Source organism: Plectropomus leopardus, chromosome 7, assembly GCF_026936395.1.
Source record: "Plectropomus leopardus strain MGB_pleo_1.0 chromosome 7, ASM2693639v1, whole genome shotgun sequence".
Taxonomy (NCBI): domain Eukaryota; kingdom Metazoa; phylum Chordata; class Actinopteri; order Perciformes; family Serranidae; genus Plectropomus; species Plectropomus leopardus.
The window spans coordinates 31,571,258-31,588,055 of record NC_142182.1 but is presented as its reverse complement, the minus strand read 5'-3'; the positions used below and the strand labels follow the sequence as shown (position 1 = coordinate 31,588,055).

Below are 16,798 nucleotides of genomic sequence, written 5' to 3'. Positions count from 1 at the left end.
ACCAGGGACCCTCTTGTTGTGAGGCAACAGTGCTAACCACAAAGCCACCGTGCCGCCCCGTGTGCTTGTTAGTTAATCTTAAAATCTTGGCGAGATCTTAAAGTCTTGGCAGCAGGTTAATGATATAGACAATTAGGCCATGAAATAAAAAACGAAAGTTTAATTTTTATTCAGTGGTGGAATGTAACTAAGTACATTTACTTAATTAAGTACATCTTTGTGGTGTTTTGTACTTCAGAATTTCCATTTTATGCTACTTTATAGCATCCTTCTACTCATCTACATTTTTTAGTCCACTGCATTTATTTGATGTACTGTAGTTACTAGTTTACTAGTTGTAAAATTTATGTTGTTAATGCAAAAATACAAATCAGCTAATATATTATGATATATTAGGCATATTGGTCAATGTACCCAGCAGTACTATATGAAGTAAGTAAAATTACCTCCATCTTTACTAGCTGTAACCTTGCAGTAATGAACACATCATGCATAAATGATTATACTCCAGTAATATAGCATATGTTATTATTGAAAGTACCTCATGTTTTGTACTTTAAGTATATTTTGATGGGAACTTTTTTGTATTTTTACTTAAAGAGCAACTTGCAGGTTATTTATTGATTTACATCTATATTAAATTGTTTCCGAAAGTGATCATTTGAAAAGTTAATGCAGGATTTTATATGTTTTAGAGGACATTACGGTAGAAAGTAAAGCTTTGAATGCAGGACTTCTGCTTGTAACAGAGTATCTCTTCACAGTGGTAGGTCTATAGCTGCTTTTACTTAACTAATACATCTGAGTACTTCTTCCACCAATGCTTTATGGTATGTATTGCTTAACATTGGCCACTTTAGGGACTGTACTTTTTTTAATCAGAGTAGTGTGGTGGATGGTGTGTGACTTCGTTTTTTTGGTTTTTTTTTTAAATATATAGGCTATATAATGACCCTCCCTGTAGCAACAGATTTTTCCTTAAGCCTCTCTGAGTGACTGGGGCAAAATGCATGATCCCCCCTTCTACCTTAATAACCATATTTCACAGTTTCTGGTGGTGATAAATTTTGTGATTTGGGAGATTTTTAAAGAGTACATATGTTTAAAACCCACTTGCAGGGTTAAGGTTTCTGAGGGTATTTTATATTAATGCAAAACACTACTATGTATGCCCCTTCTCTGAGCTAAATACCCTCCACAGAGCTTAAAAAATGATCTGAAGTGCCTCCCCCATTTCCCACCACCCCACCCCTATCACAAGTAACAAACAGTTCCTTATATCTTATTGTACACATTTTTTTCATGGAAAAAAATCTACTTGAATTAGGAAAAAAGTCACCTATTATCACTCTGTGTGTGTTGATACAGATTTTTACTTTTTAAACAGGTTTTATTATTTGAAAAATGGGGATTGCACTTCCTTCCTTTTTTTCTACTCCTTTTCCTCGAAGAAAAAAAAAACATGGGACTTTCTGTCCTACTTTTCCGTCTGACCATAATAACCCATTTTTAAACTTGCAGGAGAACAAAGTAGGGCTCTCTGTGTGCTCTTGCGGATGGGGAGCTCCCTCCTCAGCCTTCTTCTTCTCCTCCTGCCTGCCTCCCTTGGTGGTGGGCAGTTCTCTGTCTCGGTTTTCACTCTTGATTATAAAGGAGGAGTTTGCAGCACAGAGGCGCTTATACCTCAAGTGGCCTGAATAAAGGCTGGCAGAGACTGTGTGATCCGGGACAGTAGGCTGACCTCACTCACTGTTTGATTTTAGGGGAACAAAAAGGACGAGCTGATAAAAAACAAATCTGGCAACATGGCTGTGGCGGGCTGCACGAAATGCATTAAATATATGTTATTTTTCTTTAATTTTATTTTCTGGGTGAGTTGAAAACATTTTACTCTGAAGTTTTGAATTTTCGCCGTTGATGGTTTCTGCTTTGTTAAAACTTTCTCTCTCTTCTTGTTGTTTGATGATGCGGCTGCACGTTTGCACATCTGTGTAGCTCAGGGCTTAAAGTTCATAAATGATAGATCCTGGAAGAGATGCACAGAGTTTCCCACCCGGCTGTAGTAATTATGCTGCTGTCTTTGAGAAAAGAGCAGCATCAGTAGAAAAGGCACAGCCCAAAATACTTTGTCCAGATGAAATGCTTCCATTAACGCTTATTTTATGCGTGGCCGAGCACCAGTGCAAGGTGGCTGAGAGGAGCACACCACTATGGCTGGGCTTCCTGCTTTGATTCATTCTTTTTTTCCCCCTCCAATCTTGTACATGAACTCTGCTTTTGGTCTATTGTTTAATTGAATTAACTTGTGTTTATTTTAATCAAATTCTCCAGACAAGAGGGTACGATTTCTGGTGTTTTTCTGGTGGAAAACTATTCAAAATTTCCCCGAGTGTTGGATGATTTCCAGCTATTTTAAGCAGTCTGGTTCCCCTCAGATTAAACACAAATAAAGAAGGAGATTGGAAAGGACAACTAGAGTTTCTGGGGGAGGGGAGAGCTATTTTCCCTCCTTTGTTTGTACCTGGTCACCAGACTTTGGCATTTGCTGCCTTTGACCTTTAAAGAACTCTGGAAAACCCCTCATCTGATTTGGCAGTTCTGATATCAATTTGTTCAACATTCACTCTTTAAACTGAACTGAGACTGTGTCTTATTTTCTCAAAAAGTTATTTCAGTGTAAGGATTACTGCAGCTGTCTGCATTTCACACTTTATTACATCCCATCAGACTTCCTGCAGATGCGACCTGTTCACTTGTGGCGTTGCACAGTCAGAACCGATCGATATTTTCGTATGAATTTCCGTGTGGTTTTGTCTGCACAGAGCAGTCATCTTTTTTTAGATAAGTCACCATATCCTGGACGTGCCACACTTGATGGAGTGTTTCCTCTGTCGGTTTTGCAGCCGTGCCTGTCACCGTGAAAACTTTGAGCCCTCTCTTCCTCGTTTTGCTATTTTTCATGCTGAGGATTGGGTTTCCTGTTTCTTGGAGAACAATGGAATGCTGTCATGTCATATAAACACTGGCATAAAGTAAGAAGTATCAGCATTTCAACAATCAAATGCACTGATCTTTCAGCTCCATCAGCTTTCACATGATAACATTTTCACCGGGATGTTTCTGCTTTATTAGATATAGAATAGAGGGGAGATCAAGGGAGATAACGTTGGAAAACAAAGTTTGTGAGCTGGCTTTAAACAATGTAGTAAGGACGTGGTCTGTGCCGGAGGTCACTGAGGTGTCAGGATGTCCTTTCATCGTTTCCCTGAAAGGACAGCGGACGTTCACAGAAATGAACACAGAGAAACATTAGCAGAAAGGTGCAGACTCTGATTTGATCTGAACAGAGTCAGGCTTTGTGCACTCTCCCTTGATGGGTCTTTAAAAATCAAAATGTCTTAAAAATTGATAACTACAGGTTTGTTTTAATATTCAAGCTAATATCTCTCTTTAATATCAGGCATTTTAAGTGTCTCTGATCCTCTCTGAGGTTTTACCAAAGTAAAGAAAAATGAAAGAAAATCATTTAAACCTCTTTGTCTTTGGGACAGCTGGCTGGAGGTGTGATCTTAGGAGTGGCCCTGTGGCTCCGCCATGACAGTCAAACCAGCAACCTTCTCATACTCCAGTTTGAAGGCCACCAGGCACCAGGCACCTTCTACATCAGTGAGTACTCAACAGTAGACTTTCACGATCACTCCATACATTATTTCAGAGTGGACTTGAAAACACGTTTTCCATATTTTCATCATGACATTGCTGGATTCATTTTTCATGGCTGAAAGCCGTTTACATCTCACTCTTCAATGCAAAATGTCTCCTGGGTGTAGTGGCCTCATTTTGGCCACGCACAGGGTGGACAAAAGAAGTACATCTTACAATATGACAATATACAGACCCCCCCCCCTGGGATTTTGCTGTTTATTTTGGGATCCTTGTGCTATAAAAAATGTTTTAAATAACTACTTGAATTTGTGATTTATACTACACTTATGTTACAACTAACCATATTTAATCCTACTCACGTTAAGTCTTTCAACTCTTGCAATAGATCTGGACTCACCATTCTCAGGCATGATGTGGCTCAGCCATTCTCAGTTGTGTTTAGTGGTGTTTAGTGTTAGAAAAGTAGCTGTCAATGGATGTTGTTTGTGGTCCACAACGACATAACAGAAAAACAGTTTACCCCCGCTTTCGCCCAAAACATATTGCGTTGCACAGTGTTTGGTGGTCATTTTTTGTCTGTAAATGTGAGACATTTTGTCGCACATGTCTGCGTCTTCATAAGCACAAACATGGAGTTTTGGTGTTGTAATGAAGGGGGCAGCTACGATTGGTGAAACTCACGACAATGACAGGTCAAATTTGCAGAAGAGTTAAAGTGGTTAGACAAACTGGTCATGCAGAATTCATAGGAATAGGTTACATTTTTGTTAAAGCTCCAATTTGTCGAATTTAGGGGGGTGTATTGGCAAAGATGGAATAAAATATTCCTAACAATGTTGTCATTTGTTTAAAATCACCAGAAACTGAGAATTGTTGTGTTTTTGTTACCTTAAGGAGCCATTCATATATACATACGGAGTGGGTTCTCTTGCATGGAGTTCACCATGTTCTTTCAGTAGTTCTAGATGGTTCCAATTGTGTTTTTGCAACAGCCGCTGTAGTTCTCCTACATGGATGACACATGGGAAAAGTTTCAGTTGGTTGCAATCTGCAGCCTCAACACTAGATGCCACTAAATCTACACACTGGACCTTTGATTGTTGTGATCGCAACATTGCAACATCCTGAAGGGGCTAAATATAATACAGTCACCAACTATGATAGACCAAACTATGGGCAAAAAAATACCATAAATATCAACTCCTGTCAACAGAGAAATTATAGTCTACACAAAATAAGTGTTTATTTCAGGGCTACGATATAAATGTGATCTTAATTTATTCACTTCCTGTAAGCCGCTTGGTCATCTTCTTGCATCCCACCCATTTTCTCATAGGTGTCCTCGAGACACTACTTTTTCCTCTGGTGCTCCTTTCTGGAGGAAGCTTGATGGAGCTCGAACAGAGTGATGAAAGTTAACTAACTGATAGAAATGCCTGTCTTTTACACTCAGCTTGAACCACGAGGGTCCAGAAATAGAAGGAGCGGCTTGACCTCCGTAAAAAAAAAGACCAGGAAACAGGACCTGCGTACATCCGCAGCGTGACTTTAGAGTGGCACAGCCAGCATCCACACCTCAGTGTTTTTACTCAGCTGTCACTCTGGTGACCACATACTGTAGGTGATGTTTTCTGAGTCAGATAAATATACGTGTTTATGATTTCAGACTGGAGCTTCTTTCAAGAGACAGGCCAGATGTTTCAGACAGATGTTTGGGACATATGTGGGCTCTGGGAGAAGGACCCCTGAGCATGGTGCTCAAATAAAGCAATCACATGCCTTCTGTTGCTCGCAATTGAGAGTATTTGATTGTCAGGAATTTTCAGGAATTTAATGCAGTACAGCATGTTGTCTCTATGTCTTTTCAAAAGTAGTAATAATACCAACTTTATTTATATAGAACCTTTTGAAACAATGTTATTAAGTTCAATAACAATACCAAAGCTAATAACAGCATGTAGAGAGATAAAAACAAGGTAAATAGTATTAGAAAAGTAACAATAAATACCATCAGTTAACCTCTTGAAACCTGAGCAAAACAAGACATGACCCAAACAAGACATGACCCAAAAAAGTTGCAAATAGATTATCTGAAATTAAGCAAAAAAATTTTTTTTAAATAAATAATTTAAAAAGTCCTGAAAAAATGTATTTATTTCACATATGTTATTATAATTCTTTATGTAACAGAATTTGAAATATAAAATTATTATGATTTAAATATAGGGTTTTTTTGGGACATTTTCCCCTATTCTTATTTCTGATACTTTTCTAATAATCCTCACCCTCTTTTTTTTAGAAAAAAAATTTCGGACATTTTTTTTCTTGCCAAGGTTGTCATTTCCCTCTTTTGCAGAAATCAAGCTAATCTACTTAGGTTTCAAAAAGCTGACTAGCTTGTGAAAGGCGTCTGAACGAGGAACAAAAAAACTGATGTCGATGCAGGTTTTTAAAGGGTTAAGAAAAGGCCAAACGATAAATATAAGTTTTAAAAAGAGTTCAATGAGTTTGCCTGCCTGAGATCCCTGGGCAGTGAGTTCCACAGCTGAGGGGCCCTGATAGCAAAAGCTCTGTCACCTTCAGTGATGAGATTTTGGAACCATTAGGAGAGCTCTGTGGGAGGATCTCAGGCAGCAATCAGGCTCGTGTGAAGTTAACAAATCACAGATAGAGACGGCAGCCTGACTATCCAAGGCTTTAAAAACAAGCCATAAAATCTTAAAGTCAATTCTAAAACTCACAGGGAACCAGTGAAGGGCTGCAAGGATTGGTGTGATGCGGTCACTTCTCTTGGTATGAGTTAAAAGCCCGGCAACTGCATTTTGGATAAGTTGCATTGTTTGGATATTACGCTTGCTTATGCCACAATAAAGTGCATTACAATTATCAAGTCTGGAGGAAATAACGGGTGCCCAATAGTTCACCTGGTATAGCAGGCACCTCACCTTACATAGGCTATGTCCTTGCCACAGCAACCGGGGTTTCAATTCCACCCTGTGCCCTTTGATGCATGTCATCCCCTCTCTCTCCTCCTTTCATGCTACAGCTGTCCTATCAGAATCAAGGCATGAAAAGCCTTAAAAAAATAATCTCATGAAAAAAAGTCAGGAAGAAATAAAAGCTTGGATCACCCTTTCTATATCTGAACAGGAGTGAAATGACCTGATCTGCGTTTCATGTCACGGTTGGGCAAAACAAGACTGCACCACTTTAGTTACCCCGACCCCATGAGCATGGTGCACATGGTCAGAGTGTTTGACCGTCAGGGATTTTCAGGAATTGAATGCAGCACAGCATGTTCTTTCTATGTCTTTGTTAAAGTACTGGCCAGCTTGAGGAATACATGCCTCAGTTTATGCTCCCTGCATGAGCTAAAGTCATAAATCATCATGTTTCCTTCACTGGCCTTAGCAATCCACAGATTGGCTCTAAAACCTGCAATACATGATGTGATTTAAACATTTCAAAGGTCCGTCATCTGGGGCTGTTGTGGTGGTGAACTCCAGTGAGCCCATTAATTTACATTCGGGCTCCTGCTGCTCTCCCATACTTACCCCTCAGTAAGTATACAGAGCGAATGTGAGCCCGTGCTTTTTATAGAGCTAAAGGACACTCGTGATTTTAAAGGCAGGGCGGCAAGAGAGGCCCACCCAAGCGAGATCAAGGGACTTTTTTTCTTTTTTCACCCTCCCTTGAACATACGCCCTTGCATAATTCAAATAACCTTGTACATCTGCACATTACCCTTCAAATTAGAGTTTGGAGTGGATGTTTTTAGCATGCTGGCACACCAAAGTGGTATTTATGTAAGACTGAAAATACACTATCTCCTGCCTCTTAACCAGTGCCTGAAGGCATAATTGGTGGCAGTTGTCATAAGTCTGGTCCTGTTAGTGCTCCAGCCTCTCACATACAGTACAGATTCTGTACAAGATGTTTCAGTGGCTTTACACTGTATGTATAATGCAGAGCTTCGGCCCAGTTTAATTTCTCTGCATTATTTCATAGCTGAAAGAAACCAGAAGGTTGTATTGTGGGTTAGCAGGCTGTGACGGAAGGATTTGATCTAAAACTGTTTATATCATTGTACACAAAGACGAACCGCTCCTCTAAAGCCTCACAGTTACTGAAACCTGCTCTGCTGATACTTAAATTGTCTAAACAGGAAATATCTAGCATCTCCCACAAGAAAATAGCGATAAACAAAGATCTTTGGGGTCTCATGTACAGCAATTCTGCTCCATTTTTCCACTATTAAAGCTGTTTATTAAAGTTCAGACGAGATGAATCAGTCAGCCTGAACTAAGTTAGTTGGGTGGATTCAAAGGTCTGGACCTAGTTTCTTTGTTCTCTGTGCTGGCATGCGAGAAAATATACATTTTCCTCCCAAATTCATCGTAACACAGAAACTGAGGCCATGTTTCGATGAGAATGGATGAAACAGAAAAGTCTTAACTTTGGGATTTAAAAAAAAAATCTGTATATCTATTATATGATAACATTGTGAAAATGATCCTCGTGTACATGGATCCAAAAAACAACAGAAAAAGCTGTAGTGTGCATGCCAGGCCAGTAGTTGGCGGTATAACTGATGACACACCATCCACGCATTTCCAGTTTCCACAGCAACAGAGGCTGTTGTTTTCACAGGTTCAAATGTTTGCTTTTTTCAGGCCCCCAAAACGCGGTTGTCGAGTGAACGACAGACCAAAAGTTTACTGTTTCATGCAAGAACCACTGCAGTGTAAACGGCCCCTGAATCACAAATGGTCATTTGGTGATGAGATATTTATTCAAGCTGTACTAAAAAGTAAAGCGTAAAAACAACCAGTAGTGTGCTCTTGAGGTCCTAGTTGGCAGATTTTGTTACATTGCGTTTGGACAGATCCACACCAGCTGTTTTTTTTTCTTCTATCCTCAATGTTAAGCTGAGCTAATTAGCTCCAGCTTCATATTTAGCATACAATCATAACAGTGGTATCAATATTCTCTTATGGCCTTTGGCAAGAAAGTCATAAGCAAAAAAAAAGTCTGTTTCTTTAAACTGCTGTCACTGCTTACAGACCAAATGGCAGTTCAGCCATATACTGTGCACTCTCACCAATCATCTCTGAAATGTGAATGATTTTAAAGCTACAGACATTTTGCGTAACTTTAAATTCGCTGCAGGAGGTCGCCGTTAAAGACACAGCGCATGTCTGCTCAGCTCCTTTTGTTCCAAATCTTTCTGCTCATAAGCTGACAGGAGGAAATGTTTATACGAGGCCTTTTTAATGATTCATCCTCATCTCATCATTCATCATTTTGACACACAGTATGATTGGGTTCATCTCACTGTATTGGTATCTAGCTCTGACAGTGTGAACATGACTTCACTGACCTTTTTTTTTTTTTAAAGATACTAGCTGAGAAAAGTCCAAATGGGGCTTTTTGCCCCCTTCTTTTCCCCCCTCTGAGATAACACTGGGAGACAAGAAATAAATGAACTTCCCTGGTGGTATAAAATTGCCTGTCTCCCTTAAAGTCTCAATAGCCTTCAAACCTCAAAGGGTGTTGTCATAGTAATGGAAGGCAGTGGAAATAATGCCTGCTTTGCCGCATTGCCGGGTTACTGGCCCTGGTAGCTGCTTCTCACTTCAACAAAAACCTGAAAGAGAAAGAGAGGAGGGGGGATGATGGAGGAGGGCGCTGAGTTGAGACAGACGGAGAAAGAGAGAGTGGACATCGGGGTATGGGGAAAGGTTGTGCGTGATATGTGAGGTACAGTGTGAGGTGTTAGAGGCCCTCAGATGTAACTGAGTGAGAGTCTCTTACCGGGTCTGTCTGTCGTTTATGGATTGCTCTGTCAGGCTACATTAGAAGCAGCCTGCGTGTTTTATTCTCGTGTGAGTAAGAATAGAAACCCAGAAACAGACTGCTCCGAGTTTTCCTTAAAGCAGCGGTGTCGGAGAGTACCTACTCGGGCTGTACCAAGTGTAATTTTTTCACATTTGAAGCTTCTTTTGGGGTTTTTGAATGAAATTTCAAATGTCTTGCATCTTATTTTATGACGTTGTTGCCCTAAAGAAATAAATAAAACATCCTCATCATGAATTAAGAAATTCATCTCTTAAATAACACTCTTTATTCAGTCAGCTGTCTTTAATAAATACATGTAATTTATTTTTTAGATTGCTGTTGGCTGTTCCATTAATACAAGTGCATGCCTCCCATCTTCTTAATAATAAACTTACAGAGTGAAAACAAAGACAAACTAACTAATACATACAACTTAAATGAAACTATTACACTCAGTTCAGTCTTTCCAAAAAGTCATCAGGACACTGTAAGAGATTTTTGGGTCTCCGTTATTTAAATGAAACCTCTTAAGAAGTAAAGAGAGGAAATCTCTGTTTGGTGAATCTCCTGAGAACCTTAGACACGTCTGAAACATGATAACGTGCCCCAACTAACTTTTTTTCTAAGGGAATAAAATGTTGGGAGACACTCTTTATTTTTCTCTTTTACTTCTTTATTTTTACCTTTTAGTTAATAAGATAGAAAACTATTTAACCCTTTTAAACCTGAGCAAACCGGTTTTAATTCTTTTAAAACATGAGGAGAAGGCAACAAGCAACTAAACAACACATGGCCCAAAAATGAGCAAAAAGTAAATTACCTTAAAATATGCAAAAAAGTAAAACAAACAAGGAAATTACATGGAAAAAAGTACTGAATAAAATGTATGTATTTTATATACTTTATCATACTTTTTCTGTATCAAAATTTTAAATGTAATATTATTTGATGAATTTATTTTTAATATAGTTTTTGGACATTTTCTCTGTGTTTTGGATCCTTTTCTGATTTTTTAAAAAAGGTTACAAGGACATTACCTGACAAAAATGCCCTACAAAGTCCTGAGAAAATGTATTAATGTAATATATTTTTTTAAATTTCTATTTTTATTATATTTTTCTAATATTTCTTTCTGTAACATAATTTGAAATATAAAATCATTATAATGTTAAATATAGTTTTCTGGATATTTTTCCCTCTTTTTGAATACTTTCCTTATTATCTTCCCCTCTTTTTTTAGAACTCATTACTTTTTTTTCCCAGAATTCAAACCAATCTACTCAGGTTTCAAAAGTTTAAAGAGCTTGTGAAAGACAGCTGAACGCATCACAAGAAAACCATTGATCCAGGTTTCAAAGGGTTAAATAAAGTCTTTCTTTCAGTTGTGACCTGATCAAGAAGGCAGCAAAGAAATACGTTGAATGCACATTGATTAAATGCAGTATATACATTAAAATACAAAACAATACATCTCAAGTGATTCCGAGTAAAAACTACTGTCCGTGCATCAATCATCAATAATGTATTTAACTCTGTCTCATAAACTGATTGTGTTTTTTATTAAAAACCTAATTTGAAAAGTAACTAGTAAAGTGAAGTAGAATCAAATGGAAATACTCAAGAAAAGCACAAGTACCTCATAATTGTATTTAAGTATTTGGTTTCCACACCGGCTGAAAGCATTTTATTTTTAAGCTGTTTTATTGTCAGACAGAGTTTGCTGTGGCTCTGCTCGTGCTGCTAAAGACAGCATGAACTCATTAAGATTTTTAAACTAACTGCAGCTCCTCTGACACTCAGTTTATTCATGAACGTTATTGATTTTATTCATTCCTGTTGGAGCAGAGCCACCTGACCTTTTAACCTCTGCGGCACCAACCCTTCCTGTAATCACGCTGATGGGAAGACAAAGGAGCTGATTACAGGAATATGTATTTTGGCCTGCAAATATAGGTGACACATTTTGTTGCTGAAAGTTTCAAATTTCAGTCATTACCTGGGAAACAGCAGTTGAAAAAAAAACGCTCACCTTAAGGTCAGTGTTGTAGCTGTCTTAACTCGATCACCATCAGTACATAAAGATGAGAAAGTGCCAACAAAAAAAAAAAAAGAAATAGCCAGAATTAAATGTGTTCATGTCATCAAGTGCAACTCTGTGCTTTAAATTAAACTTATCGTACAGCCAGTACAACAGATATTTCTTTCACCTTCACTCTGAGTCCTGAACGTTTGAACAGAAGCCAGACCGCTGCTGTAACTGGAGCTTTATTGCTATTCATTGACTTTTCCTGCAGCAGCACTACCTGCACTGTTGCACCCTTTTGTTTGCCATTAAAAGTTGTATTCATGTCATCACTATAGAAAATGGCCAAAAATAGATTTTTAAAGGTTAATACATTGCTCAAGCTCCTTCAGACTTCACTTTTATATCAGATTAATCACACAAAGACGCGTGTATGTGGGTGGGTGTGTGTTCACATAGTTCCCGGTGTTTCCTGGGGCAGGATAATGCTCGGGGTCAGGGGTCGCTGCAGAGGGGGTTTGTGGGGGTTGGGGGTGTCTGGAAGGCATTTCCTGGCCTGACAGATGAACACACTCAGCTCTCTCCCTCTCTCTCTCAGGATCTGGGGGCTGTTAATCTCCAGGATGTCAATAATGTCATGTCATCCTACAGGGACGATGCAGGAAGTCCATGAACAAACAATGTGCGGATCAATGAATCACATCACTGCGGTGACACTGCTGCCCCCCAGTGGTGCAGAGGACACAATGCCACCATGATGAACTGCATTTCTTAAACATTTATAAACCTGAGCAAATTGGCTTTATTCCATTCAAAAACACAGGAAACAGACAATGAACAAATTAAGATGAAGTGTTCCTCAAAATCTGCAAAAAAAACCCAAGAAAAAAAACAAATAAAATGATAAAAAATTATTGTAAAATATATAATATAATAAATAAAAATAAAATGCAAAAACAGAAAGTTCCTGGAAAAAATGTACCAATTATTATTTATTTTATTTTATTTTATTTTATTTTATTTTATTTTATTTTATTTTATTTTATTTTATTTTATTTTATTTTATTTTATTTTATTTTGCCAATTGTCGGTCATTTCTTGCCAAGTTGTTCATTGCTTTTTATCTCATGTTTTGTTTTGTTTTGTTTTTTTCCAAAACACTTTGGGTTTTAGAGCTTAAAATAGCACAAGAAAATAAATGTCCACCTGGGTGTTAAGGGGTTGATTCTCCCGTATGATGGATTCCTGTTGTCTCTATGTTTACAGGTGTGTACATACTGATCGCTGTCGGGGCTGTGATGATGCTCGTGGGCTTCCTCGGTTGTTACGGTGCCATTCAAGAATCCCAGTGCCTGTTGGGCACAGTGAGTATCTGGCAGGGACTCTTCTTCTGTCTGAATTCACTCATTGAAGATACACTGAGCCTGAAAACATGAATGATTTCTTTTTTTCGTTTCCTCAGTTCTTCTTCTTCCTGGTGATCCTCTTTGCTTGTGAAGTGGCTGCAGCGATGTGGGGGTTCATGAACAGGGACACAGTAAGCAGCACATACACAAACCTGCCGCTGAATGTTTGACGTTTGCATTGAATTTCCACCTCTGCTCCAGTGAACCTACTCTGTTTGTTGTCATTTCTGAATCAAAGATCTCCAAAGAGCTCATCAACTTCTACGACTCGGCGTACATTAAAGCTGTGGACGTCTCAGGCTCTCCCAGCAAAGACTCTGCCATCAAGGTGCTGAGTGCTTTCCACACTACGGTACGTCATGGTGTCAACATCTTCACTTCACTGTTGTTTTGATGTGTGTGTAAGCCATCCAAATCTATTTTGATTATGTGTTATGTGGAGTGAGTGACCTCTTGTTTCTCTGTGGCCCCTCCAGCTCGACTGCTGTGGTAAAGGAGACGACACCGTTCTCTTCAAACAAGTTGTCGGCACTTTGTGTCCCACAAAGACTGCAGAAGATTTTCTGAAATCTCAGGTATACACAAATTTACAGTGAACAAAACATCTGCATAATACCTGATGCAGAAGGGTTTTTTTTAATTGTTTTTTTTTTTTTTACTGTCTGTAAAATATGCAGAATAGACAGGAAATTAACTTTTTATTGGCAGAGGCAGAGCCCGAAGGGCTTCTGGGTTTTTAAAACACTTTCAACTTAATGACATTTAAATATCTATACATGCTCATCTTGCTTTCCCAACTGTGCTTTTACCTAAAATTTAATATACATGATAAAGAAAGAAAGAAAGAAAGAAAGAAAGAAAGAAAGAAAGAAAGAAAGAAAGAAAAAGAAAGAAATATATTGTAATTAAGAAGATGTTCTTCAGTTGGCTTAATATTCAATTCTGAGCATGAACGATCACATTTACTTAACATTTTTGGGATCTTTGATTTGTTATTAAGGCAGTGCAGATTATTATGGGATGGATTCAAATGTCCCAGATTTGTCAGCAAAAGATTCATTTCTCTATAGACAATTTCTCTGTAGACAATAATGAAAACAAAAAACAAAGGCGCTCTGTCTTCTGGTGAAATAATCTCATATATTTCTTTCTGCAGAGGCAATCTAACAGACCAGCACATATTGACTCATGGTCTTCTTCAGTGTTTTTGTTCCCATGGTTGTCTGCATTATTTTGAGACTGCCGTGATCTGGTTGTTTGTTTGTTTTTTTTAAAATAGTGAAATAATCAGACCATTTTTGCCCTTTTTTTAGGTGGGAGGAGTGAAAATTAGTCATACTCAACATTTGTTGTGCTGTAGTCATCGTGTTTGTTTTAGGCACTGCATTATCTCAAATGGCCTGACAAATAGCGTATATAGCTGTCCTAAATGGGAAAATAATGTCTCTGGGGGAGGACCCCTTTAGGTCTGGGCTGAGCTCCAAAAGTTTCCAACATGTGGCTCCACCCTTGTTTATGAGCATCTTTAGAAAGAGGGATAAATGTAACTTTCAAATTTTATGACAGTTGCAACTTCAACTTTGCAATTTCTCTTTGGATTGATTTATTAGAACATTTGATAAAATGTTAAGAAATGCAGCTGAATGTGAAACTGCAGACTGATTCTTAAGAAAAGGGAACTGGATGTCAAAAAAGAAAATGTATGTGGATTCCATTGTTTATTAACAGAGTATCATTTTTATGATGAATTTAAGATAGTATCAATGTGGCAAAAATATACACTGGTGAGACAATAAAAAATATTTTGCTATATGATTCATACTGTAATACATAACATTCGAGCACCTCTGGGTGCATTAGAGTAGACAATTGTGGACAATGTTTTAAATCAGTGAGCAGAGGTTGTTTTTGCAGCCCAGTCGCCAGAAGAAAATGTTGGCGTTGTACATTTCTGCAAACTGAGACTTCATTACATAAGTTTAATTTGTAATGTATCAGCATTTAAAAAGTAATATTGTATAAAGATGTATAATGTGATGTGCAACATGGACCCAGAATGCTGGTACAGACTTTAATCCTTGCCGGTATTTATTTGCTAATAAATATAATATTACATAATTAAGCATTCAGAATTGTGTGGTCAGGGGCAGCTGATATTCAGCACTTTGTTTTGACAGCAGATGCAGCTCTCCATTACAAGTCATCCAGTACAGTGTGTGTGTGTGTGTGTGTGTGTGTGTGTGTGTGTGTGTGTGTGTGCGTGTGTACAGTGTGAGGGCTAAAAAGGTATGGTTTATTAAACTGTTTTTGTTTCTGCCTCCTCCCAGAGCTGTCACGACAAACTGATCGAGCTGTTCTCTGACAAGCTCTACGTGATCGGTCTGGCTGCCTTGGTGGTTGCTGTCATCATGGTGAGTGTCAGAGCGAATCACTGCCGAACATTTCTCTCAAACTGCTTTTATCAGCTGCCATGAAACTTATTGAATTAAGCCGCTCTGTCTTTTTTTCCCATTTAGATCTTCGAGATGATCTTCACCATGGTGCTCTGCTGTGGGATCCGTAACAGCCCTGGAGTATACTAAAGAAATCAGCCGAGCATCAGCCTTTTATTTTATTATGTGTTTCTATGCATCAGCTCCTCTTTCTTCTGATTATAACATGTCAAGATGGATCTTTTTATTCTAGATTAAAAAATAGTTTTTAATATCGCTAATCCATCATCTTTCTTACACAGCAATTTAGCCTCTCTCAATCAGGTGTTCGTTATTTATCACTCTTCATATGAATCTTTTATACAAACAATGTGTTGTGAAATATTTCTCCGAGGTCATAATGCTGTTTTTAATGGATGTATAAATTGTATATATGCTTATCATTTGTTAATAACACTTTGGAGAGTGCATGTGTTCCCTGGTTGTTTGTGTCTCTGCAGTCTTTCAGTGTTATTATTTAAGCAGCAGGGTTTCAGTGGTCTGAGATGATGCGCTGTCTTACTCTAATGATTATCAGGATGACGAGTTGGCCTGTGTTTTTTTTAGTTGACTGTGTGTCTTTGAGCCTAATGAACCATCTTCATGCTGTCTCTTCTTTATTAACTTGTGAAACACCCGGCCTCAAATAAACAGTACTTACTCAACCTGTTTTAATAATGCTAATAAATTATGTCACCTTTCTTTTATTTTTTGGGTGGAGCATAACTAAGTGGTGTTTTTTAACCTTTTATTTTGATTGTGACTCCTTAAAGGGATAGTTCACCACAAAATCAAACATACATATTTTTCTATCTAGATTGTTTTAGTGTTAGTTGACAAGTGTTTGAGATATTGGCAGTAGAGATGTATGCCTTCTCTCCAATATAACGAAACTAGATGGTGCTCAGCTTGTGGTGTTTAAAGCACCAAAAGAAAAATACATTTGAAAAACTCAACAGCAATGTCTATTTTAGGGAATCATGACCCAGTTAATCAAAATAATACTCAGACCTTATTTTGAGGAGTTTGGTGTAGGAACCCCTACACCAAACTCTTTAGCTCATGTCTATAAGAAGCTCTTTAGCAGCTTCTTATAGACGGCTTCCCGTGACAGCGCAGGATGTAAACGTTAATGGCGTCTTCCTTGTCTGAGCTGTAATGTAACCTAGCAGTAAATGCACGTTTCCTTCTGTAGATTATCTCAAGTAACTGGGTCATAATTACTGGAAAGAGACATTGCTGCTGAGTTTTTCAAATGTATTTTTTGGGTGTTTGAGCACCACAGGCTGAGCGTCATCAAGGTCCATTACATGATAGAGAAGGCAGACATCTCTGTAGCTGATATCCCCAGCACTCTGCAACTCACACCAAAACAATCTAGACTGATAAGTAGC

The 16,798-nt window shown here is 38.2% G+C and overlaps 1 protein-coding gene across 1 annotated transcript; it reads left to right on the top strand.

Moving 5' to 3' along the window:
* The first annotated feature begins 1,667 nt into the window (after positions 1–1,667).
* On the top strand, positions 1,668–16,069 carry LOC121950411 (CD81 antigen-like). Its single transcript, XM_042496401.2, has 8 exons — positions 1,668–1,871; positions 3,552–3,666; positions 12,794–12,891; positions 12,990–13,064; positions 13,172–13,285; positions 13,410–13,508; positions 15,261–15,344; positions 15,450–16,069. The coding sequence occupies exons 1-8, from the start codon at positions 1,806–1,808 to the stop codon at positions 15,513–15,515; spliced, it is 717 nt and encodes a 238-aa protein (XP_042352335.1). The 5' UTR covers positions 1,668–1,805; the 3' UTR covers positions 15,516–16,069.
* Positions 16,070–16,798: the final 729 nt, after the last annotated feature.